The sequence below is a fragment of the Apium graveolens genome, chromosome 9 (genome assembly GCF_009905375.1).
Source record: "Apium graveolens cultivar Ventura chromosome 9, ASM990537v1, whole genome shotgun sequence".
In the NCBI taxonomy this organism is placed as follows: Eukaryota; Viridiplantae; Streptophyta; class Magnoliopsida; order Apiales; family Apiaceae; genus Apium; species Apium graveolens.
In genome coordinates this window covers 288,672,481-288,695,772 of record NC_133655.1, presented here as the reverse complement: position 1 = coordinate 288,695,772, position 23,292 = coordinate 288,672,481, and the positions used below count along the sequence as shown (strand labels likewise).

General features: G+C 35.7%; 3 protein-coding genes across 7 annotated transcripts; all 3 read left to right on the top strand.

Annotated features, from left to right (window-relative positions):
* The first annotated feature begins 4,610 nt into the window (after window positions 1–4,610).
* LOC141682424 (putative copper-transporting ATPase HMA5) lies at window positions 4,611–10,451 on the top strand. 2 transcript variants are annotated; one of them, XM_074487115.1, is made up of 6 exons: window positions 4,611–4,989; window positions 6,687–8,081; window positions 8,180–8,434; window positions 8,654–8,776; window positions 8,854–9,333; window positions 9,805–10,451. In XM_074487115.1, the coding sequence occupies exons 1-6, from the start codon at window positions 4,696–4,698 to the stop codon at window positions 10,219–10,221; spliced, it is 2,964 nt and encodes a 987-aa protein (XP_074343216.1). In that variant the 5' UTR covers window positions 4,611–4,695; the 3' UTR covers window positions 10,222–10,451. The 2 variants fall into 2 exon arrangements, with proteins under 2 accessions (XP_074343216.1, XP_074343217.1); XM_074487116.1 differs by lacking the exon at window positions 4,611–4,989 and adding an exon at window positions 5,971–6,277 and having other exon boundaries at window positions 9,805–10,449.
* A 1,068-nt stretch (window positions 10,452–11,519) lies between these two features.
* On the top strand, window positions 11,520–16,939 carry LOC141682747 (multiple C2 domain and transmembrane region protein 7-like). 2 transcript variants are annotated; one of them, XM_074487443.1, is made up of 2 exons: window positions 11,520–11,785; window positions 13,700–16,939. In XM_074487443.1, the coding sequence occupies exon 2, from the start codon at window positions 13,737–13,739 to the stop codon at window positions 16,734–16,736; it is 3,000 nt and encodes a 999-aa protein (XP_074343544.1). In that variant the 5' UTR covers window positions 11,520–11,785; window positions 13,700–13,736; the 3' UTR covers window positions 16,737–16,939. The 2 variants fall into 2 exon arrangements, with proteins under 2 accessions (XP_074343544.1, XP_074343545.1); XM_074487444.1 differs by lacking the exon at window positions 11,520–11,785 and adding an exon at window positions 11,848–13,074.
* Window positions 16,940–18,794: 1,855 nt separating this feature from the next.
* Window positions 18,795–23,172, top strand: LOC141683858 (uncharacterized). Of its 3 annotated transcripts, XM_074488648.1 has the most exons (6): window positions 18,795–18,909; window positions 19,235–19,273; window positions 19,690–19,809; window positions 21,054–21,467; window positions 21,558–22,415; window positions 22,506–23,172. In XM_074488648.1, exons 4-6 carry the CDS (start codon window positions 21,054–21,056, stop codon window positions 23,010–23,012), a joined length of 1,779 nt encoding a protein of 592 aa, XP_074344749.1. In that variant the 5' UTR covers window positions 18,795–18,909; window positions 19,235–19,273; window positions 19,690–19,809; the 3' UTR covers window positions 23,013–23,172. The 3 variants fall into 3 exon arrangements, with proteins under 3 accessions (XP_074344749.1, XP_074344750.1, XP_074344748.1); XM_074488649.1 differs by lacking the exon at window positions 19,690–19,809; XM_074488647.1 differs by lacking the exons at window positions 18,795–18,909; window positions 19,235–19,273; window positions 19,690–19,809 and adding an exon at window positions 19,949–20,386.
* Window positions 23,173–23,292: the final 120 nt, after the last annotated feature.

Here is a 23,292-nt window from a genome sequence, read left to right as displayed (position 1 = left end):
TTAGTGAATACGCATGTCTGACACGCGTATTCCTTATTTTTCAAAAACTGAATAAGCATATCACACATGCGTATTCTTTAAAAAAATGAAAGTTGTATACGCACTGTTATAATGTGTAATCCGTCGGTATTTTGGACAGTTCGCGCGCATCGCGCATCTAGGTATTTTGGGCAGTTGGACTGGAAAATGGGATGTTGTAATTAGATGGATCTTATTCCGATAAATTACCATTTTAGATACACTAATTATAATCTTAGTTTTACTTTAATATATACATTATCACAATTGGACTAGTATTTTCTTGTTTTACAAATTTCTACTATTATTAATCTAGGTCGTGGGCCATGGAATATCCCAATCGGATGCATGAATATTGAAATGAAGATTCTCGATGGAATCTAGACATCTAGTCACCAAATCTTTTTCATCTACGAGGAGAATTTTTTTACTCACTCCGGTCAACTAAAACATCAATATTACAAAATGGTAAGCATCAATACATACATCATCAAAACATTATTCTAAAAAATGTATATAATTATACACATAATGTACATAATGATAATCGATGCATACACGCGAGATAGTAATTTGTATCTTGCATTTAAGTTTGATTTCAATTATAATTTGTGGCGGATTAGTTAAAAAAGCTGTCCAGTAATTTCTTTTAAATAAACCACGAGAAGTTGATTTGAAGTTTAGAATTTTTGATAAATTCAAAAATAAATCACTGGCCATGGTATATTTAACATTCATTAAAAAAATAGAAATTTTTATGATTTCAAATTTCTTACGGTTATTTTATCAAACAGTTGTAACGTATTTTATAAGTATATCGTTCAATTGTTTCATTAATTATTTTTTAGGTGGTGTTCACTTGAATGAAATGGAACGGGGAGAGAATAAAATGAAATTTATGCTATTTTCTGGAAAAATTAGATGAAATATTTATAATTTTCATTACTTTCCAAACTTTTTAAACTAAAATTCTAACCTATATATTTTGGATGGAATGATCCATTTTTCATCCTTATCATTTTTCATACAATATTCATCATTGAAAATTTTTACTCACTCGTTTTTATTCACTATACTCTCATGCATACTCTCTTTTTTCGTAAATTTTGTTTATAATTCTCATTTCATTCATTTCTCGTTCCATTCTCCCGCACACCTTATAATTGCAAATTCGGTGAATCAAGGTAACATGAAGGGTCTTAGAAATTTGAAATACACTCACTAATCCTCACTAATCGGTGGCTCTCTCTATTTCTTGATTTTGTTCTCATGTAAATTTTCATGGGCTAGGTCTGCTTCTAAATACACCGAACATAAAATACGTTTTACCATTCAGTTCGAACTATAAATAGTACAAAGATTTAAATAAGAGCCGAGTATGAGCTGCGAATCTTTCGCAATATTTATTTGAATCAAATAACCTAATTTTTTGGGTGTTTGTGTGTCTGTCCGTTTGGAGTGTGTGTTTTGTCTCTGCTTTTAGAGTGTTTTGTTTAGTTTTTGTTTAATTATGGTTGGGTTTATTGGTTGAGAACGAGTTCCTTAATATTCTTGGTGATCTGCAAAGCCTGCATCGAATCTGGAGCGGTGTTGATTATTGCAATAGCTCACCTTTCACAACTAAAAATTGTTCATCTTTCACGGATTTACACTTTCGACATATCTATAGCTGGTATCCAGCATGTAGATACCTGGGGTGTTTTCGATATGTCTATAGCTGGTGTCGGGCAACTAGATAGCTGTGGTGTCGCTTCTCCGATCTTAGTTTATGTGATTGGTGTTTCTGAATATTGGGCTAACAATGGTTTTAATGTGATATGATCAATTGCGATTTTGCTATTTTCAGATATGTTGGTACAATTTGGATCGTTTGGGATGTCTTTAATTTCGTTTTTAATTTCAATAATTTTTAAATTCTATGTGTTAAACAATCAGAAAACAAATCATCTAATTATTTTTAGTATGTTATTTGTTTTACTACCTGGTTGTATCGACAATTGGGAATTTGTCCTGACTGTATTATATTCAAGTTAATGAAGTTTTTTGCATTTGTCAAAAAAAATTATTTTTTTTAAATGCGGTATTTTTTAAAAAAATATATAAAAAATACGACTTGTTGTGACACAATTTCCAAAAATACAATCTTTTCAGTTTCTTTTTTAAGAATACGATTTACAATTTTTGCAACCTGAAATGTAATTTTTATTTATTTTAAATAAATATTAAGGTTGATTCGGTTGCAAACTTAAAACGCAATCAATGCAATTTTAAAATCAACATTTTTAAAATTTGAAATTAAGTTGCATAACAAGTTGCATAAGTTGCAAATCGTATTTTTGAAAATGAAATTGAAAATTTTGTATTTTGAAAAATAAGTTTAAAAATGACATTATTTTGGAAAATAAGTTTAAAAATAAAATATTTTGAGTAATTTCGCTTAAATTTAAAAGAATATGCTTTGTCTCCATAATTATACATGGGTAAAAAGGAGCCGAATATGTGCGTGAATCATAATACGATAAGATTGGTCTGAATCTATAATACTTGTTCGAATATATTCGAATTTAAATTCAATTTTTTACATTTTGCTCATTTGAATTCGAATATGAATAATTATAACTGATTCGGTTCGACTCAGTTGAGTACCGAATTATCCATTTTTTGTATATTCAGATTCTAAATTTTCTAGACTTATGCTAAAAAAATTAATAATACTCGACTAATTATTTACATGACTAAAACATGATCGTTTTATAGAATTTTATTTGAATTTGTTGTACCATATGTAATAAATATTATATACCTAATTTACGAAATCAAATGATGGAATCGAATATTTTAATAAACAAATATTTATTTTTGACCATAAATAATGACATATCATAATTGTGAGTTTCGATTCAATATTCGTTTCAATTATAAGATGATATTCGGTTCTATAAAAATGTAAATTATATTCATCATTCACAAGTCGAATTCGAATTTCAACCCTACATATTATTAGTAAAAGAATTCGGATTATCTTATTTTCAAAACCTAAAAGAATGATAATAAGTATTGGAGCACTACGATCCTGAGTTCGATTCCCACAAAACACATCTTTTACACAAATATTAAAATCAGGGGTAATTTAGTCTTTTCAATGAGATATCTTAATCTCGTGAAATTATATCCTTTTTCTCCTATTATATATAGAAGAAATTACATGTGAAAGATGTAATATAACTATTATAACAAGTCAAAAAAATTTAGTATTTTCGTTAATATCATATTCCAAAACTTGAAAATTCTAATGTAATCAAAATAAGAATATTTACTTAATTTAAAATTTAAATACATATTCAGCTTAGATGTACCGTGAACACTATAATAGGAGACTAGGAGCTTTATTATAAGTATGGTTAAATTTAAATGCCGAAATTTATTCTTAAAGGCCCACCAGGCCACAACTGTGTCTGCTCCAAGAAATTTATTATGTACTATTCGTAAGATAAAATTAATATGCCAAAGTTATTTTCAGATAAACCTTGCGTTAGTCCACATTTTGTACTTTCTATAGGAGTACAGGAGTAGTAGTTTAACAAAAGTGGTTGTAAAAATCGGTAATCGGCACTAATCGGTTTGGGTACCGATTAGGGATTAATCGGCAAATTGGGGATTAATCGGAGAGATTAATCGGAACAAAAATCGGATATATTTAAATATTTTAATAATATTTAATATATTTACCTTATTTATTATGAAATATATAATTCAAAAATAATTTATAAATATTAATCGAATTTCAAAAAATAGATCGGTCAAATATTTTTTAAGGATTAATCGGGGATTTTTAAAAAATCGGGGATTTTTAGAACAGTGAACAAAACTACTAAATTACAATTACGTTTGCCACTTAAATTTTAAAAAATATTTGTGAAAATACATTCTGCAAATTTTGCAACTAAAATGTAATATAGAATGCTGAAATACAATCTAAAACATCTCACGTGAGGAGAATTTATGATTATGCCTATTAAGTTAGAGTGTCGCTTAAATGCGGTTTACCTTGGTTCACGTGATTAGCAGACTATTGCGTATTGTGTGAGCGTGTGTGGTTTGCCCAGAGCGCACCTGAATGGTATCGGCTGCAGGTTATCCACGATAAAAAAAATACAACCTAAAACAGTTGCACAATGCAATTTGTTATGCAACATCATATTCTTACAATTCAAACTAAATGCATTTTGTTATGCAACATCATATTCTTACAATTAATTTCACAAAAAATAGTATTCTTGTAAAAAAATTCAGAAACCGGTAAAATCGTAAATAATTTTACAAAGAATTATATTTTTGATAAATTTCCAAAAATTAATTATATGTTATGGTAATCATATAAAACAGTTTTTTTTCCTTAAAGGTTTAATAAGTTTATGTAATAATTTACCACGTAAAATATGATGAATACCGCGAATACACGCGAACATATTCAAATATATATTATATATATTTCAAGATAGGTCATTTTGCTATTATAATGTTTAATTCGTAAAAATGTCAAAAACGTAACATTGCCGCCTGTTAATATTTAATTCACACCGAACATCTCATCTTATATATTAGGGCATTTTCAAATTTGATTTCACATCTTCTTCTCGTTACAGAGAAAGCTAGCTAAAGATCACTATTAATAATATGGCGTCAAGATTATTATCGATAACATGTATTCGACAGAAGAGTCATGGAGATTTATCACCTACACCGCATTATCCGTCCATGACAAAGTATCCGAAAGGTGTTTCATCTGAACAGGAGAAGCTCGTTCAAGGATCGGAGTCGAAAGCTCTGTTTTCGGTCATTGGAATGACATGTTCCGCCTGTGCTGCCTCCGTCGAGAAGGCGGTTAAACGGCTTCCCGGTATTAAGGATGCTGCTGTTGATGTTCTTAATAATCGCGCTCAAGTCATGTTTTATCCTTCGTTTGTTAACGTAAGTGGTTTTCGTTATAAGGATTATTTTATTTGAATTATTGTGAATTGACGATGATGTTGCTGTGTACGTGCTTAATAATCGTGCTCAAGTCATGTTATCGTTTGTTAGCGTAAGATTTTTTCGTGATCAGTATGATTTTATTTGAATTATTGTGAATTAAGGATGCTGCCCTTTATGTGCTTAATTATCGTGCTCAATTCGTGTTTTATATCGTACTTTATTAACGTGTTCCGTTATACGTATGATTTTATTTGAATTACTGAAGGGTGGTAGAGTTGTGTAGTTTAAGATGAATTGCAGTAAAACATGATTGTGTGTTTGTATTCTTGTTGTACTATACAACGAGTGGCGAAACCAGAGATGAGCTAACCTAGGCTGAAACTCGTCTAAGTTAAAAAAAGTAGTGTTTTTTTTTCATTCTAAGTTCATTTTTATCCTTAAATATCAACAGAATTTTTATTAGTCTGGCTGATCTGTGAAAATTTTATTATCAAGCAATTTAAGCCTGACTCATTTTAAATTCTGATTCCGCGGCTATATGCATCACGGATATGAAGAAAACTGGACTTGAACTCTACCTGTGTTCGAGCTAGAGTAACGTATAAAAGAACCATACTTACTCTTGTTGTTTAGATGTTCTTATCAGTTGCAACTTGATGCTGAGTTTTCAAGCTATGATAATGAAAAATTAGCACCGGAATATTATTTCTTAACTTAACAGCATCTACTTATATGATTTCTATTCTTTAATTAAGTGTTTTAACTTTTTCTACGCAACAGAACTGCAGTACTGATGGCTATTTTTGCTTTCACTTCCGTTTAAAATATGGCTATGAAGAGAGCAATATATGCATGTTTTGTTAAGGCCTTTGCCGTGTGATATGTTCATTAACAGCACAGCTGCACAAACTAGGCATGAAATCCGTAATTTTATAACTTCTTATGATTAATCTTATCACTTGAAGAACACAAAAGGGACATGCAGTTACAAATTCTAATTATCTGATTGTCTAAGTTCCTTGCTTTCTAGCTGTTCCTATTAACGACGCCACAGTAAAACAGGATATTTACGTTTGATCTATTTTTAGTGTTATCATGAGTACTCGATGAACATGATTACACAGGATTCACATAACTTTGTACTGGAGGCTAGACCGGCCTTATGGACAACAAAACACAGTGATTTCACTATTGAAACCATGGAGTTGCATTAAAGGACTCCATGAATCATAGCCAATTTCTGGTTATGTTTGCGGACTTGGGGAGGGACAGACGATAAGAAAAGGTTGTTTGAAAAGATTTGCTTAGAGACATCATATTTTTGTCATCCTCGCAACCTCATCCAGTTTAACATTTTAAACTATAGCATGTAGATATCTGAGTTTTCCCCGGACACTGGGTGGAAACACTTGAACTTCATACTGTACATTTTTTTCGGATATAAGCTAGGATAGTTGAAGTGCTGATAATGGTTAAACTTTTACGCTTGAATTCAAATTTTAATTGTTTCAGATAGTTGATGCCTACTGTATGATAACTAAACAAGTACTTGATGGATTGTATGAGCAGAAATCATATTGTTCCTCTTCTTATTGTTTACAATCTTATCTTTTTGTGTAGTTGTGATCCATTGTCTTTTAAGTAAACCTGTTTTTTTTGGACCAAAACTTACTGTGTTGTGTTATCGTGTGCAGGAGGAGACAATCCGGGAGACCATTGAAGATGTTGGATTTGAAGCTACTTTGATAAAAGAAGAGAACGGTGATAAATCCACACTAGTATGCCGAATCCTCATCAAGGGAATGACTTGCAGCACTTGCTCCACTACTGTTGAATCCGCTTTGCAGGCTGTACCTGGCGTGCTTAAAGCTCAAGTCGCATTAGCAACTGAAGAAGCTCAAGTTCAATATGATCCGAAGATTGTGTCCCAAAGCCAGATTTTGGATACAATTGAAGACACTGGTTTTGAGGCCATACTGATTAGTTCAGGGCAAGATCTTAGTAGGGTTGAACTCAAGATTGATGGAATGAGATCTGTTAATTCTATAAAAATTGTTGAAAATTCTCTTGAAGCACTGCCAGGAGTTCAAGATATCGATATTGATCCTGAGCTCCAAAAGTTTTCTCTTTCTTACAAATCAAATATGACTGGACCTAGAAATTTCATCAAAGTCATTGAATCGACGGGATCAGGTCGGTACAAGGCAAAAATCTATCCAGAAGGGGAAGGAGGAAGAGATGCGCATAAGCGACAGGAAATCAAGCAATATTTCAGATATTTCCTCTGGAGTTTGATTTTTACAATTCCGATATTCTTAACATCCATGATTTTCATGTATATACCTGGAATTAAGCATGGTTTGAAAAGAAAAGTTGTCAATATGTTGGAGATTGGGGCGCTAATGAGGTGGATACTGGCTACTCCAGTGCAGTTCATTATCGGAAAGCGATTCTACACTGGCTCCTATAAGGCATTGAAGCATGGCTCTGCAAACATGGATGTTTTGATTGCACTAGGAACAAATGCAGCCTACTTTTATTCTGTCTACCTGGTTTTGAGAGCTGCTACATCCCCACATTTCGAGGCTACAGATTTCTTCGAGACAAGCTCAATGCTTATTTCATTTATTCTCCTCGGGAAATATTTAGAAATTTTGGCCAAGGGAAAGACTTCTGAGGCCATTGCCAAGCTTATGAACTTGGCTCCTGATACCGCCACACTATTAACCTTCGACAGTGAAGGAAACGTAGCAAACGAGGAAGAAATAGACAGCAGACTGATCCAACGGAATGATGTGATTAAGATACTCCCTGGTGCAAAGGTAGCTTCAGATGGTACTGTCATATGGGGACAAAGCCATGTAAATGAGAGTATGATTACAGGAGAAGCTCGTCCGGTGGCTAAGAGGCAGGGTGATACAGTGATTGGAGGCACTGTGAATGAGAATGGGGTGCTACATATTAAGGCAACACATGTAGGTTCAGAAAGCGCTCTTGCACAAATCGTTCGACTTGTTGAATCAGCACAGATGGCTAAAGCTCCAGTGCAGAAATTTGCTGATCGCATCTCTAAGTATTTTGTGCCAACGGTAAACTTTATGATGCTTTCTGCAATGAAGATTTTTAAGTACACCTAATACTTGAATCCAATTTTTACGATCTTGTCAACAAGTTTTAATGTCTGCAGGTTATAGCTCTCTCTTTTTGCACTTGGCTTGCCTGGTTTTTAGCTGGCCAATATAAAAGTTATCCAAAATCTTGGATTCCGTCTTCCATGGATAGCTTCCAGCTCGCGTTACAGTTTGGCATCTCTGTCATGGTCATTGCCTGTCCATGCGCTCTTGGCTTGGCAACTCCAACAGCTGTGATGGTTGGTACTGGAGTTGGTGCCACTCAAGGTGTGCTGATCAAAGGTGGCCAGGCATTAGAGAGTGCTCATAAGGTCAGAACTCAGAAAGCCCCAAGTGATTTTATTAGTCGGATCAAATAATTATCTATAAACAGTCAAATATATTACTTCAACTATTTCCTTCAAAACTTTAAAATTCGGAGCACATTGTGAATTATTCAAAAATTATCACAAGTCTTAAGAGCTAAGAACTTAAACTATGTATGTAGGAAGACAGCATTTAAGTTACTTTACACTTTTTATCATCTTTAGGTAAACTGCATTGTCTTTGACAAGACCGGGACTCTCACAATGGGCAAGCCACTGGTAGTTAACACTAAGCTTCTAAAGAATATGGTACTTCGAGAATTCTATGAGTTGATTGCTGCAGCTGAGGTAAATTTTTGGCTTTGGGCTACATTATTATGCGCAATAACAATGCATAATTACTGCGGGACTGAATTTTATTTCAGGTAAACAGCGAGCACCCCTTGGCGAAGGCAATTGTAGAATACGCTAAGAAATTTAGAGAAGATGAAGAAAACCCTGCCTGGCCAGAAGCTCGAGACTTTGAATCAATCACTGGACATGGTGTGAAGGCCATTGTTCGTAATAAAGAGATAACTGTGGGAAACAAGAGCCTGATGTTGGATCTCAACATTAAAATTCCAATTGACGCAGAGGAAATGCTTGCAGAAGCTGAAGAAATGGCTCAAACTGGGATTCTTGTGTCCATAGATGGGGAGTTGGCTGGAGTTCTTGCCATATCAGATCCATTAAAACCTAGTGCTCGCGAAGTCATTACTATTCTTAAGTCAATGAATATCAAGAGTATTATGGTGACAGGTGATAACTGGGGAACTGCCAGGTCCATAGCCAAGGAAGTTGGGATCGACACAATTTTTGCAGAAGCCAAACCTGAGTTTAAAGCTGAAAAAGTGAAGGAACTACAGGTAAATACTTGAAGTGCTTTAAATAGACATACTACAGTCACAAGATATTACACTAGTTGTGCTCATGACTAGAGTCTAAACCAATGCAAACCATATATACTTTCAAGAGTAAGATGTACACAGACCCTATCTGATGTTGTTTCTGTCCCGGCTTCAAAATAACAAAAGGCGCAGTAATAAGAACATGACCAGAGTCTAGTCTGAGTTATACAATTTCTTTTGGTCAGTACCTTTTCAGCCTAGTCATGTTGCAGAAATTATGGCGCTTTAAGGTCACAATTTTGAGTAAAAATTTAGATGACAAAAATAAAAAATCGTGGAGGCTCGATTACTTGAAATTTACATATAGGTTGCAGATCATAAAGTTGACTAATTCAGGGTTTAATATGCATTCAAGCTTAATTTTTGTCATGTATTTAGGGCATGGCTTGTATTTCTAATACTACGCTAATGTGCATGCCTTACTGGTAGGCTTCGGGACAAACTGTGGCAATGGTTGGAGATGGAATTAATGACTCTCCAGCCCTGGTGGCTGCTGATGTAGGAATGGCAATTGGAGCTGGTACAGACATTGCTATCGAGGCAGCTGACATTGTTTTAATGAAAAGCAACCTGGAAGATGTGATCACTGCCATTGATCTTTCGAGGAAAACCTTCACTAGAATCCGCCTGAACTACATATGGGCCTTGGGTTATAATCTACTAGGAATTCCTATTGCTGCTGGAGTCCTTTTCCCTTCAACTGGATTCCGCTTGCCACCATGGATCGCGGGAGCTGCAATGGCAGCATCATCAGTCAGTGTGGTTTGTTGTTCTCTCCTGTTGAGGTACTACAAAAGGCCCAAGCAGTTAGATTCACTTGAGATTGGTGGCATAACAGTTGAGTGACATAAGTTGATACTATGGTCTATGCTTCATGTTTATAAGTGAACTGCTCTTTTACTTCAGTTAAGCTTTAAAATTGTGATTCCCAAGTCTTTATCTGTAATAAAGCAATAAGATAGATTTGTAAACTCATTAAGCTTGCCTAGTTCTTGTACAAATTGTAGTATAAATAAGAAGTTTCCAATAGTTTAACAAGAATGCTGGCTAATGGCTATTGTTTACGTTTGTCTAATAGATAACGATAATGCTGGCTTACGTTTGTCTAACAGATCTCGACTGTCTATACCGATGTTTAGAACACTACTCAATTTACTACCTTATCCTCGAAAAAATAAAAACTATGCAGCATCAGATTGTTATCTTCAGATTCTAGCTGGAGTAATCTGAGTGCATCGATATGCGAAACATCTGAACTAATCACCATTTGTTTTGTATTAGTACCAACTTTGAATCCATAAGTACACTGATGACATAATTAGTTGAAGAAAATCATAAGATAATGATCTGAAGTACAGACATAAGAAGGTGACCACTCCCTAGGCACAGGTTCAGGTTGAGGACCCATCCCCATAATGCTGCACCAACTGCTTCATTGCATGTGTTTGTGTAATTGTAAAATGCATAAATTATATCATTTTGCAGAAATGCAGGGGATCAAATATCAACAGAGCCATTCCTAATGGTCCATTATTATCGCTTGGAACCTTCTTTCTTTATAATTCTATCTCCTTTGTTAATACACACTAGTACTCTTAGTAGATTTGGTCCCTGATCTATTATTTACCTGTAGATACTGATACATATCATGTGACCAACAATTGTACACTTTCTCACCAAACTGCATTTTTAGACCTTTGAAAATTTCGGAATTTAACATTGAGATGCTGGTCTTTTAAGTAGAAATATGTGTGCGTAAGTAGGTAGAACGTGTCTCGAAAATCTTGTAGTTCAATTGATATTGTTTACCATTATTTGAATATTCAGTTGTACACAATCTTTTATAATAGGGGTCCGATCATGAACAAACGATCATTATACCTGCAAAAAGTCCACCCATACGTGTACTAGAGGATTTTTGGTATGTGTATATGTTGGCCTATCTTTGATAGGCACCGTGAAAATTTTATTTGTATGATGTGCCGTGACAATCGTTTCGTCAAGCAAGGTAATAACATGAACATTGAGTAAGATTTGGTCAGTCAAAAAGCAAGTCAAATCTTTTGTACATAATGTAACTACTACTCCTAAACTAACACATCCTTCCTTGAAGATCTCACTCAGAATCACTCTCCTTTCTCACAAGTTTAATATGGTCTACTTAACATAGAGACACTAATGCCACCCTTTTGATAAAAGCCCCCTTAAATTAGTCTCTCTCTCTCTCTCCCCCCCCTCTCTCTCTCTCCCTCTCTCTCTATTTACTCCTTGCAGCTCTCCCCATACAGCCACACTTCTCTCCATGCTCATTATATATTTTAGTTTTTCTTGTCTTGCTCATTTTACTCATTCACTAAGCCTGCGCTACTCTTTAAAGATTTCAACTTTCAAGACCTTCAAACCAACCCAGGTACTGACCTTCTCTAACCTTTCTCATTTCAATAATGTGGTTGCATTTTTACTGTTCTTTGTGTGTTTATAATCCTGAAATTTTTCAATATAGTTCTAGAAACTTCAGTGAAGTTCAATTTGAGCATTCTACACTAAGATCTTTCTTGCATTTTCAAACACAGTCTTTACAGAAACATCCCTACTCTTCGAGCTAAACTCTGCGTATATCTTACCCTCCCCCGTACTTACTCCAAAACAAATATGCATCTAGTATGATTTGCTAGGAAACACATTGTATGTGGATGTGAGAAAAAAAAATGAAATGTACTAAACAACCTCTACCACTTCTCATTAATTACACAATCTACTTATCTGGAAGATGTACTTCCCTGACAGATCTACTCTTATTGGTATTATTATTTTCTCTGATACCGACTCCGTCCTAAAAATGTTTCCTATTTGTGTTGGACAAAACGTTTGTCAGTGTACACTTTTGATTGTTAATATCTTTAATTTTGTATTAGTATTAAATATAAAAACTTCATTGTATTAAAGTACTCATAAATACGAATTCAACAAGATCACTCATGACTATATTTGATCTTATAGATTAGAAGTAAATTAATAGTCAATCGCTTACCATAAATAGTGTCAGAAGTTAAACGTATAATGGGACGGACGGAGTATTTCAAATTTTTACATGGTAATTGAACATTTTTAATTTTAACTTCTTTATAATACCTTTATTACTACTGTATAAAGAGTACTTTAAAGTTATGTTCTTTTTGTTCAGATTAAAGGACTATAGCTTTCTTTTTGTTATTTTGTATCATCACCTTTCACTTTTTACCATAATACTTTTTAGAACACTGTACTGCTTTGATGCTTATCTATTTGGTTGAGCTTAAGTAAAGTTTAGTACTTGTAATCATGTGTCATTACCGGTAATTAAGGATTGTATCTTTAAGCTCATGCATGTCAATGTAAGTTATAGTTTTTTTAGTTTTATAAACTCATATTTTAAAGTCTTAGATCTTTCTACGAGGTAGTCTAGCACATGGTTCCAAAAAAGTATTGACCTGTTTGTATATCTGAATCTTACTCAAATTTAAAAGAGTTCTTATGACTCAGTTCCAAAGTAAAGATCTTTCATCATAGTATTGGCAAATTTTAAGCAGAGACATTGTTTTGGTTTTGCATTTGGTTGGCCATTATTCTCAATGTGATTTTTGAAAGAAATTTTTTCGGAATCTATGCTTAATCTACAAACCTGGAAGCTGCAGTAGACGGTTTACGATACAACCTCAGGTAAGCTAATTGAGGTCAAGACTGCTGCATCCATTTGTGCTAACCTTTTGTTGATTTGTTCTTGCATGATTTATGTGATCTGATGGGAATTTTAAGAATGTTATTAGTGCTTTGTATTTTCATAGATGCTAATTTTTGTAGCAGTAACAGTTTTACAATGACCATTCTTATCTATTAGTATTAGAGCTTCTGAGAACTATGCACTGTACCTTATCTGCTGTATGTTCTTCTAGTTGCTTCGTAATTTTAGGTTGAAGACTAAAAAAGATGCCGGTTTATAGAGGCTGTTATGAACTTCTAAGGTCATTGAAATGTTTTAGGCTGCCAGGATGTTAGAACTTAGAAGTCCTTGCATTGTCAGTACTCCCTCTGTTCAGCAAGTCTTGATAGTCTCCTGTACTACAATTAGTGTATCGTCGTATCCTTAAGCTGTATCTGCAAGACAGGTCTGCAGCTCCTAACTAATTGAAGTGATAGATTCAATAAAAAGTGTTGGGTTTGCTTGTTATCACTAGATTACAATATGACATGATAGGCATTGGCAGCTCTGCAATGTTGTACCCATTTATTTCTAGCGCTAACAATGTTTTTTGTTAGACTTCTAAATTTTTCCGTACCTTTCCAGATTCTTCTGATTACATCTCATCTCCAACAAAGTTGCGATGAACAACCTTAAGCTTGGAGTTGATGTAGCAAGTGCCCACAACCTTCTGCCAAAGGACGGGCAAGGCTCATCCAGTGCTTATGTTGAACTCTACTTTGATGGCCAAAGGTACCGCACAACCATCAAAGAGAAAGACCTTAGCCCCGTATGGGATGAAAGCTTCTACTTCAACATCTCTGACCCATCCAACCTTCAAAATCTAACTCTTGAAGCGTACATTTACAATAATATCAAAGTCGCCCAATCACATTCCTTTCTTGGTAAAGTTTCCATCAATGGGACTTCCTTTGTTCCCCACTCAGATGCCGTGGTCCTGCACTACCCTCTGGAAAAGCGGGGAATTTTTTCACGTGTGAGAGGAGAACTCGGTCTTAGGGTTTATATAACTGATGATGCATCGATAAAGTCCTCTAAACCACGAGTTGCAGCTGAAGAGACTGAAATGCATGCCCACTCGGCTGATGGTCAAGTATCAAGGGCTTTCTCTAATATCAAATCCGAATCGAGGCACAGTTTCCATCATCTCCCAAATCCTAATCATCAAATGCAGCAGAATCATTCCCCTTCTCTGTCAGTTTATGAATCAACAAAATATGGGGTTGAGAATATGAAAGCTGAACCACAACCTCCAAAACTTGTCCGCATGTACTCTGCAGCATCAGTGCAACCAGTTGACTATGCACTTAAGGAGACAAGCCCATTTCTTGGAGGAGGACGGGTTGTAGGGGGTCGAATCATTCATACAGACAAGGCTGCTTGTACTTATGATCTTGTCGAAAAGATGCACTTTCTTTTTGTACGAGTTGTTAAGGCTCGTGAACTTCCCTCCATGGATATTACAGGAAGCCTTGATCCATATGTTGAGGTGAGAATAGGAAATTATAAAGGTGTCACAAGGCATATGGAGAAACAGCAGAACCCAATGTGGAATGTTGTTTTTGCATTCTCAAGGGAGCGAATGCAGGCATCTGTCCTGGAAGTTGTAGTGAAAGACAAAGATCTGCTGAAAGATGACTTTGTTGGCCTTGTAAGGTTTGACTTGAATGAGGTTCCTATGCGTGTTCCACCAGATAGTCCACTGGCTCCCGAGTGGTATCGGCTCCAGGATAAGAAAGGAGAGAAAATAAAGAGTGAACTGATGCTTGCAGTGTGGATTGGTACCCAAGCAGATGAAGCCTTTCCTGATGCATGGCATTCTGATGCAGCAACGCCTATTGACAGCTCCGCAGCTGCCTCAACACTAATTCGCTCAAAGGTCTATCATGCACCGCGATTATGGTATGTTCGTGTTAATGTTGTTGAGGCACAGGACTTGGTTCCTACAGAGAGGACTCGCTTCCCTGACGTATATGTAAAGGCACATATAGGGGGCCAGGTTTTCAAAACAAAGACAGTTCAAGCAAGGTCTCTGAATCCTTTTTGGAATGAGGATCTGATATTTGTTGCTGCAGAACCCTTCGAAGATCATTTGGTTCTTACTGTTGAGGATCGTGTAGGTCCTGGAAAAGATGAGATTCTTGGGAGGGTGATCATCCCATTAAACATGGTGGAGAAGCGTGCTGATGACCGTATCATCCATTCTCGTTGGTTCAATTTGGAGAAACCTGTTGCTATAGACGTAGATCAGCTAAAGAAAGAGAAGTTTTCCAGCAGGCTCCATCTCCGAGTCTGTCTAGATGGAGGTTACCATGTTCTTGATGAGTCTACTCATTACAGCAGTGATCTTCGTCCGACAGCAAAACAACTTTGGAAGCCATCTATTGGGGTTTTGGAACTTGGTATCCTCAATGCTGTTGGACTCCATCCCATGAAAACAAGAGATGGCAGGGGAACATCAGATACATATTGTGTAGCAAAGTATGGTCATAAATGGGTCCGGACACGCACAATTGTCGACAATCTGTGTCCAAAATACAATGAGCAGTACACTTGGGAGGTGTTTGATACTGCTACTGTCCTGACTATAGGTGTTTTTGACAATAGTCAGCTAGGGGAAAAAGGTTCTCACGGTGGCAAGGACCTGCAAATTGGGAAGGTTCGGATTCGCCTTTCTACACTCGAGGCTGGCCGTGTTTACACACACTCTTATCCTTTACTAGTTCTTCACCCTACTGGTGTCAAGAAGATGGGTGAAGTGCATTTGGCAATACGGTTTTCTTGCACATCTTTTGTGAACATGATGTATATATACTCTAAACCTCTGTTGCCGAAAATGCATTATGCTAGGCCATTTAGTGTAATGCAGCTTGACATGCTGCGCCACCAGGCTGTGAACATAGTTGCAGCACGCCTGGGACGTGCAGAACCACCTCTTAGGAAGGAGGTAGTGGAGTATATGTCTGATGTGGACTCACATTTGTGGAGCATGCGTCGCAGCAAGGCCAATTTCTTCCGTCTAATGTCAATTTTCTCAGGATTATTTGCTGTGGGGAAATGGTTTGGAGATATATGCATGTGGAAAAACCCCATCACAACAGTGCTTGTGCATGTCCTTTATGTTTTGCTTGTCTGCTTTCCTGAACTGATTTTGCCTACTTGTTTCCTTTACATGTTTTTGATTGGAATCTGGAACTTCAGATACCGGGCAAGATACCCTCCTCACATGAACACAAAGATCTCTCAGGCAGAGGCAGTACACCCTGATGAACTTGATGAAGAATTTGATACATTCCCTACAAGTCGCAATCCAGAGATTGTCAGAATGAGGTATGATCGCCTGAGGAGTGTAGCCGGTAGAATTCAGACTGTGGTAGGTGATATTGCAACACAGGGTGAGCGTGTTCAATCATTGTTGAGCTGGAGGGATCCTCGAGCTACATCCATATATGTCACATTCTGTGTAATAGCTGCTATAGTGTTGTATGTGACACCGTTCCAGGCGATTGCTGCATTGGCAGGAGTTTACATGATGAGGCATCCCAGATTTCGCTATCGTCTGCCTTCTGTGCCTGTCAACTTCTTCCGTCGACTTCCTGCAAGGACTGATAGTATGCTCTAACTTAACAAGAAAATGTTGCAGAATGCAGGCTGACTCTTATATGTTACTGGATGTGCCAATTATTGCTACTAAAGTAACTTGTACCCTATTCAATCATCAAATGTGCCATGTATTTTCTGGCCATGGTGCTAACTTTGTGATCCTAATAATATATTTTTTGTGTTCTTTTTCTTCCTGCTGGCCAGAATCTTTGTTATAGTAAAACCTGGATATAGCAAGACTGCAACTGTTTTTTCTCGTTTCAGGTGATCTAATTTGCATCTATTTATCCGCATATTCTATCATAATCGCAGTCATCTAAGACTAAAGATGATACATAGAACTGAGATCAGAATGTTAGAACTTAGAAGGAGATTTTTAGTGCATGAACTGATGACTGGATTGATTATTCATTATCACAGAAATTACATCATGAGACTTTAGAGCTCATAGAATACACATTGCAAATTTGCATTATATGGCTCCAACAACAAAAGCAGTACAGTACTACATATAGTAACAAAGAAATCTGCATAATCACACTAGCTATTCTCCGCATCCATTACACACCAGATAATATTCATCAGTCGTCAAAAACTCAAGCGACTCCCAGAACTTTCTTGATATCAATCTGCAGAAAGTGAAAGAACACGTTAGACACAAGAAAAAGAGCTTAAGATATTGATTTTATAGAAATGCAGACACTGTACTATCTAGTAAGTTTTAGACAATTTTTACCTCAAAGCTAAGTGGAGTGATTAAGGGAGCATAACGATACAAGTTTTCCATCTCTATTATAGCACAATCAAAGATTGCAGCAAATGTAATATCTGTTCTAGGGGAGGCTAAAGACATTTTTCAGCAAAATATATCAGCAAAACAAAGAAAGCTATTGGTGGCTTTTAGTAAAAAGAGTTAGTTGCAGTCAACTAAGTCAACATGTATAGGTGTTATAATATTAGAGGTAGACTTTGTAATATAAAAGATAGATATCTTACTCATCAAGTTTTCAATCTATCATTTTTGTCCATACCTCTCTATATATATAGTATGTAAAGTCTACATGGTATCAGAGCTACAGAAAATCAAGATAATAGCGAAATAGTTGGACGAAATTCACAAAGCTTCGTTTCTTGATATAAGTCAGATATAGAAGTAAAAGAAGAATATAAATTATACATTTAAAGCTAGATGAATTTCAAAAAGGGTGAAATCAAAAATTGATGAAACCAAAAACGTATAATATATTAAATTAGCAATACATAAGGGAATTAAGAATACAAATGTTTAAGTTAAAAGGATGAAACAAAAATAAAACAAAACTAAATAGGTAGAAGTATAAAGAAACAAAAATAAAACTAAACTTAATAGAATCATACGACATTCTAGTATAAGATAATAAAAATAAAATCAAACTTAATAAAATCATAATACATGTAGAAGTATATAAGGAAGTTTAAGTTTAGTAGAATTAAAAGACATACTTAGCAAAAAAAAGACATACAAAAATAGAATTATAAGATATACATGAATGAATAACAGAATAAGTGAAACTAAAAGTTGGTGGTACCAAATATTTGGTGAAACCAAAATTAAGAGTAAGGAGTTTCTCTTATTAATAAAGGTTATTAATGAGAAACAGAAACAAGGAAGCCATATCTCTAGTTCTTTTTCTAGGTGCAGTTGCAGAAGTTTATCATAAATCTTCTATTCAACATGCTGGTTTTCAGAAACACACATGTAATTCCACATAGTAATGACAATAAGTCATTTGCTGTTAATAAATCTCGATTGAAGTGTTCTTACTGCCACAAAGATGGTCATCTCAAAGAACAGTGTTTCAAATTAATTGACTACCCAGACAAGAAGAAAGGCAAAGGCAAATTTCAGTTTTAGAACACCAATTCAGCTCAGTCTTTTGGTTTCAGACAGTTACCGCAGGCATTAAATGTTGCTAACCATGCTTCTTTTCAACATAACTTTTCTCCTGCTGCTGGTAATACACAAATGCAAGGTGCTTTTTCAAATCCTGCACAGAACTCTGGTGGTTTCTTCTCTGGCAGGCAGAATTCTGTATCTCCATTAATGGAACAACTGCAAAATCAAATGACTGAAATGAATCAAATGATAATGTTCATGATGAATAACAAACAACAGAATTGTTCTCCTGGAGAACATATTACTCCCATGGCAGGTATGGCCTATAATTTCCATACTCATTCTTTACAGAAATTTTCATCAAACATGTGGATTATTGATATTGGAACATCAAACCACATGTGTTGTAATAAGAATCTTATGAAGAATCTCATTGTTATTCCTCAGTCTTATCACATTGCTTTACCTAATAAATAATTAATTCCAGTTATTCATGAGGGCATTGTTATTTTAACTCCATCCATAATTCTTAAAAATGTTTTACTGGTTCTATATTTTCATTGCAATTTGTTGTCAATTTCTAAACTTACACAAGATCATTCCTGTGTTGTTTCCTTTTTGGCAAATAAATGCATTTTCAGGACCAGAAGCATCAGAGAGTGCTGGTAATCAACTTGAAGGTCTATACTATTTCTCACCTGACTCTACTTCAAGTACTTCAACATATGTTCTTTCATCTTCTCTTTATAGCATTCCTGCTGTCAATTATATTTCATCTTCTATTTCTAGTTCCAGATTATGGCATATGAGATTAGGTCATATTTCAGACAATTTACTTAGTCATATACCTATATCTGTTACTTTTTCTGAAGCTTGTAGTAAAGAGTGTCATGTTTGTCCTCTTTCTAAGCAATGTAGCAACCAACACTGATTGTAAATTCTTTTGCTGAATCTTTTGCTTAATTATGTTTCTAAGCAAAAGATTCAGTAGACAATTATGTTTCTACTGAATCTTTTGCTTTAATTCACATGAACATTTGGGGTCCATATCATGTAGCAACCAACACTGATTGTAAATTCTTTCTGACTATTGTAGATGACTTCACTAGAGCAACATGGGTTTTCTGATGCCTAATAAGCAGAATGTTCTCAGCATATTTCAAAAGTTTGTATTACATGTTGCTACTCAATATCAGATATCTTTAAAGGTTGTAAGGTCAGATAATGACGATGAATTCTTAAGTCAATCTTTTACTTCTTATCTTTCCGGTATTGGTGTTGTTCATCAGACTTCTTGTCCATATACACCACAACAGAATGTCAAAGTTGAAAGAAAACACATGCACCTTTTAGAAATGACTAGAGCATTGATAATTCAGTCTGATTTACAAAATATTGTGGGGATTGTGTTCTTACTGCTACTTACCTAATCAATAGATTACCCGCCCCTGTTCTTGATAATAAATCACCTTTTAAAATGTTAAATCATAAGCTACCAGATTATCAGGTGGCTAATAAGAATAAACAGTCTTTTTTGATCTTCAGCCATTTAAAGCAAAATTTACTGCTTTTCTTTCCAAATTTTATTAGTTATAGTTGTTTTGTTATTTTTGTGTGATATGGTTTTAAAATTGAAAATTGATCCGAATAAAATTGAATAAAAATTTTTAAATCAAAACTGAACCATCAATTTTCCCTGTCATCTCTTTCCTTCCATAGGCGAATATCAGCTTCTCTCTCTCTCTCTCTCTCTCTCTCTCTCTCGACAAATGCACACACACAATCAATTAATTGTAATAATCCGTTGCTAACTTTATATTGAGTTTTATTGGTTATATACATGGTGTTTTTCTCTTTTTCATACGCGGTTTTATTATGTGTTTTTTTTGTGTAGTATGTGAAATTGATTATGTGTTTTGTTTATGTAGTATGTGAAATTGTTAGTGTAAGATGATTTTGTGGTGAAATGTTTTGTCGAAACTCGAAAAAATTGTTAGTTTAGGGTTGTGCACATAACCTGTTTGATAAAATGCCGATAAGTGGGGAGGATATAATGTGAGGGAATCCGCCTATAACTGCAGTAATTAGGAATTATAGAGGCAAAGATTGGAGTATTAAGACTTATCCGTACGTTACGTTGTTTTGTTGGTTACATTATTTGCGTATACTGCTTATCATGCTTCGAGTATTGTATTCGTGGCCTATTGGGGAGGTTTTAGTAAGAGGGGATTGGAAGGGGGGGGGGGGGTGAGTTGATTGTGTATAAAGTTAAGGGGTGGGCTCCTTTTGATGGGAAGGATGGGACATTGAAGTTAGGGGAGATTGATGTGGCGTTTCTTGCGTTTTATTCGATGGGAGATGTATGTGGTTGGTCATTTAGGGGACATGTTGGATCTTACGTTGTTTTTGTTCTTTTGGGCTTTATTTATGGATTTTAATTGTTAAGAGTGGTTATTCCAGATGACGACTCGGGTTCATGCTAATATAATTTTAATTGGCCATGGTAACTCCGGAAAATCAACAACTATTAATAACTTGATCGAGAAGCTCAAAGAGGCTGCTAAGGTGAACCAGAAGACATTCAAGTATGCTTGGGTGCTCAACAAGCTCAATTCTGAGTACGAACGTGGTTTTACCCTTTATCTTGATTTCTTCAAGTTTGAAACCTCGAAGTATCGCTGCTCAGTTATTGATGCCCCTGGACATATCAAGAATATGATTATTGGTATGTCTCAGGCTGATTTTGCTTTGCTTATTGTTGACTCCACTATTGATGGTTTCGAAGCTGGTATTTTTGAGCGAGATCAGATACGTCTACATGCTTTGCTTGCTCTCACGTTTGGGGTTAAGCAGATGATCTGTTGTTGTAACAAGGTGAAGCCTAACTCCGTCATTTATATTTATTGATCCTTGTTATGTTTTGTGTTTTAACTAATATTGTTTCGTCATGCTTATCTCCTATAGATGGATGCTACCACCCCAAGATACTCCGAGGCAAGGTATAATAAAATCAAGAATGAAGTCTCGTCTGAGTTGAAGAATGTTGGCTATAACCCTACCGTAATCAATTTTGTCCCCATTTCTGCACTTGAGGGTGACAACATTATGGAGAGGTCCACAAGGTTGTCGTGGTACACGGGCCCAACCCTCTATGAAGCATTTGACATGTTAACCAAGTGTAAAATTCCCTCGTGTAATTTCCCTCATCCACTTCAGGATGTGCAATATATTAGAGGCCTGGGAACTGTTTTTGCAGGACGAGTTAGGACTCGTAGTCGAAAGCGTGGGAATGTTGTTACTTTTGGCTCCAACTTGGAATCCTTTGTTCAATCTGACAACGCACTCTCTGATATGGGAGGGAAGGTTCACATCAATATTATAGTGATTGGCCATCTCAAATCTGGGAAGTCAACCACCACTGGTCACTTGTTCCACAGTCTTGGCGGTATCAGTGATAGACATCTCCAAAGATTGGAAAATGAGGTTACCGAGGGAAATAAGAAGTCATTCAAGTATGCGTGGGTGCTTGACAAGATTAAGGCTGCGTTTGGACGTGGTTTTACCATTGATATTTCCTTATGGAAGTTCGAAACATCAAAGTACCACTGCACAGTCTTTGATGCTCCTGGACATCGCCATTTAATAAAAAATATGGTTATTGGCAGTGGCACTGGTACCTCTCAACCTGATTGTGCTGTCCTTGTTATTGACTCCACCAGGGGTGCTTTTGAAATTGGTATATCCGATATAGGTCAGGCTCGTGGATATATTTTGCTTGCTCATACCCTTGGTGTGAAGGAAATGATCTGTTGTTGTAACAAGGTAAAAGCTAACTCTATAGTTTATATTGTTTATCCTTTATCCTCTTATTTTGGGTTTGGACTAATAAAGTTTTGTGTTTAAATCCTATAGATGGATGCCACTAGCCCAAAATACTCCGAGGAAAGGTATAATAAAATCAAGAAGGTAGTCTGTTCCTATTTGACAAAGTTTGGATATATTGCTGATAGTATTCCGTTCATTCCCATTTCGGCACTTGAGGGTGACAATATGATTCAGTATTCGGAGAGACTTCCTTGGTACAAGGGCCTAACGCTTTATGATGCTCTTGACTCTATCAACGAGCCTAAAAGACCCAAGCCAGCGGGTGGACAAGTTGAGAATAGTTCTTTAAACTCCGTAAGGATTGGCTCACATGGCCCCTACGGTCTGACAGTTAAAATTGAGAGGCATCATGAGTCTCCTCTGGAGGCCTTCCGTGGTGACGATGATGCCTTCAATGTTAAGAATGTTGCTGTCAAGGATTTGGGAATTGTGGCCTCCAAGACTGAGGATGATACTGTCAAGAGAGTAAATGTCAAGGCTGTTGACGAGATGGATCGTGTTGTTACTTGTGCAGCAGCAAAAACGGGTGCATAGGGGATTTCTGTTTTTCTAGATTTTGTAGTTAAATTCTATTAACTGAACTTAGTTGGCCTTTTGATAAGTTTCTCTAATGCGATATTCTAGAAAAGATGTCAGGGTGTGGGACACACTTTATCTTAATCATATGAGAGTTATACCAGTTAACTGATAATCAGTATGTGTTATTTCTCCTGTGTTTTAAAAATTTTAAGAATTTCCTGGTAAATGTAGCAGATGCTTATGTTGTGTTTGGATCAGGAAATGGAAAGACGTTTATATCTAACTAGGAGTTTTG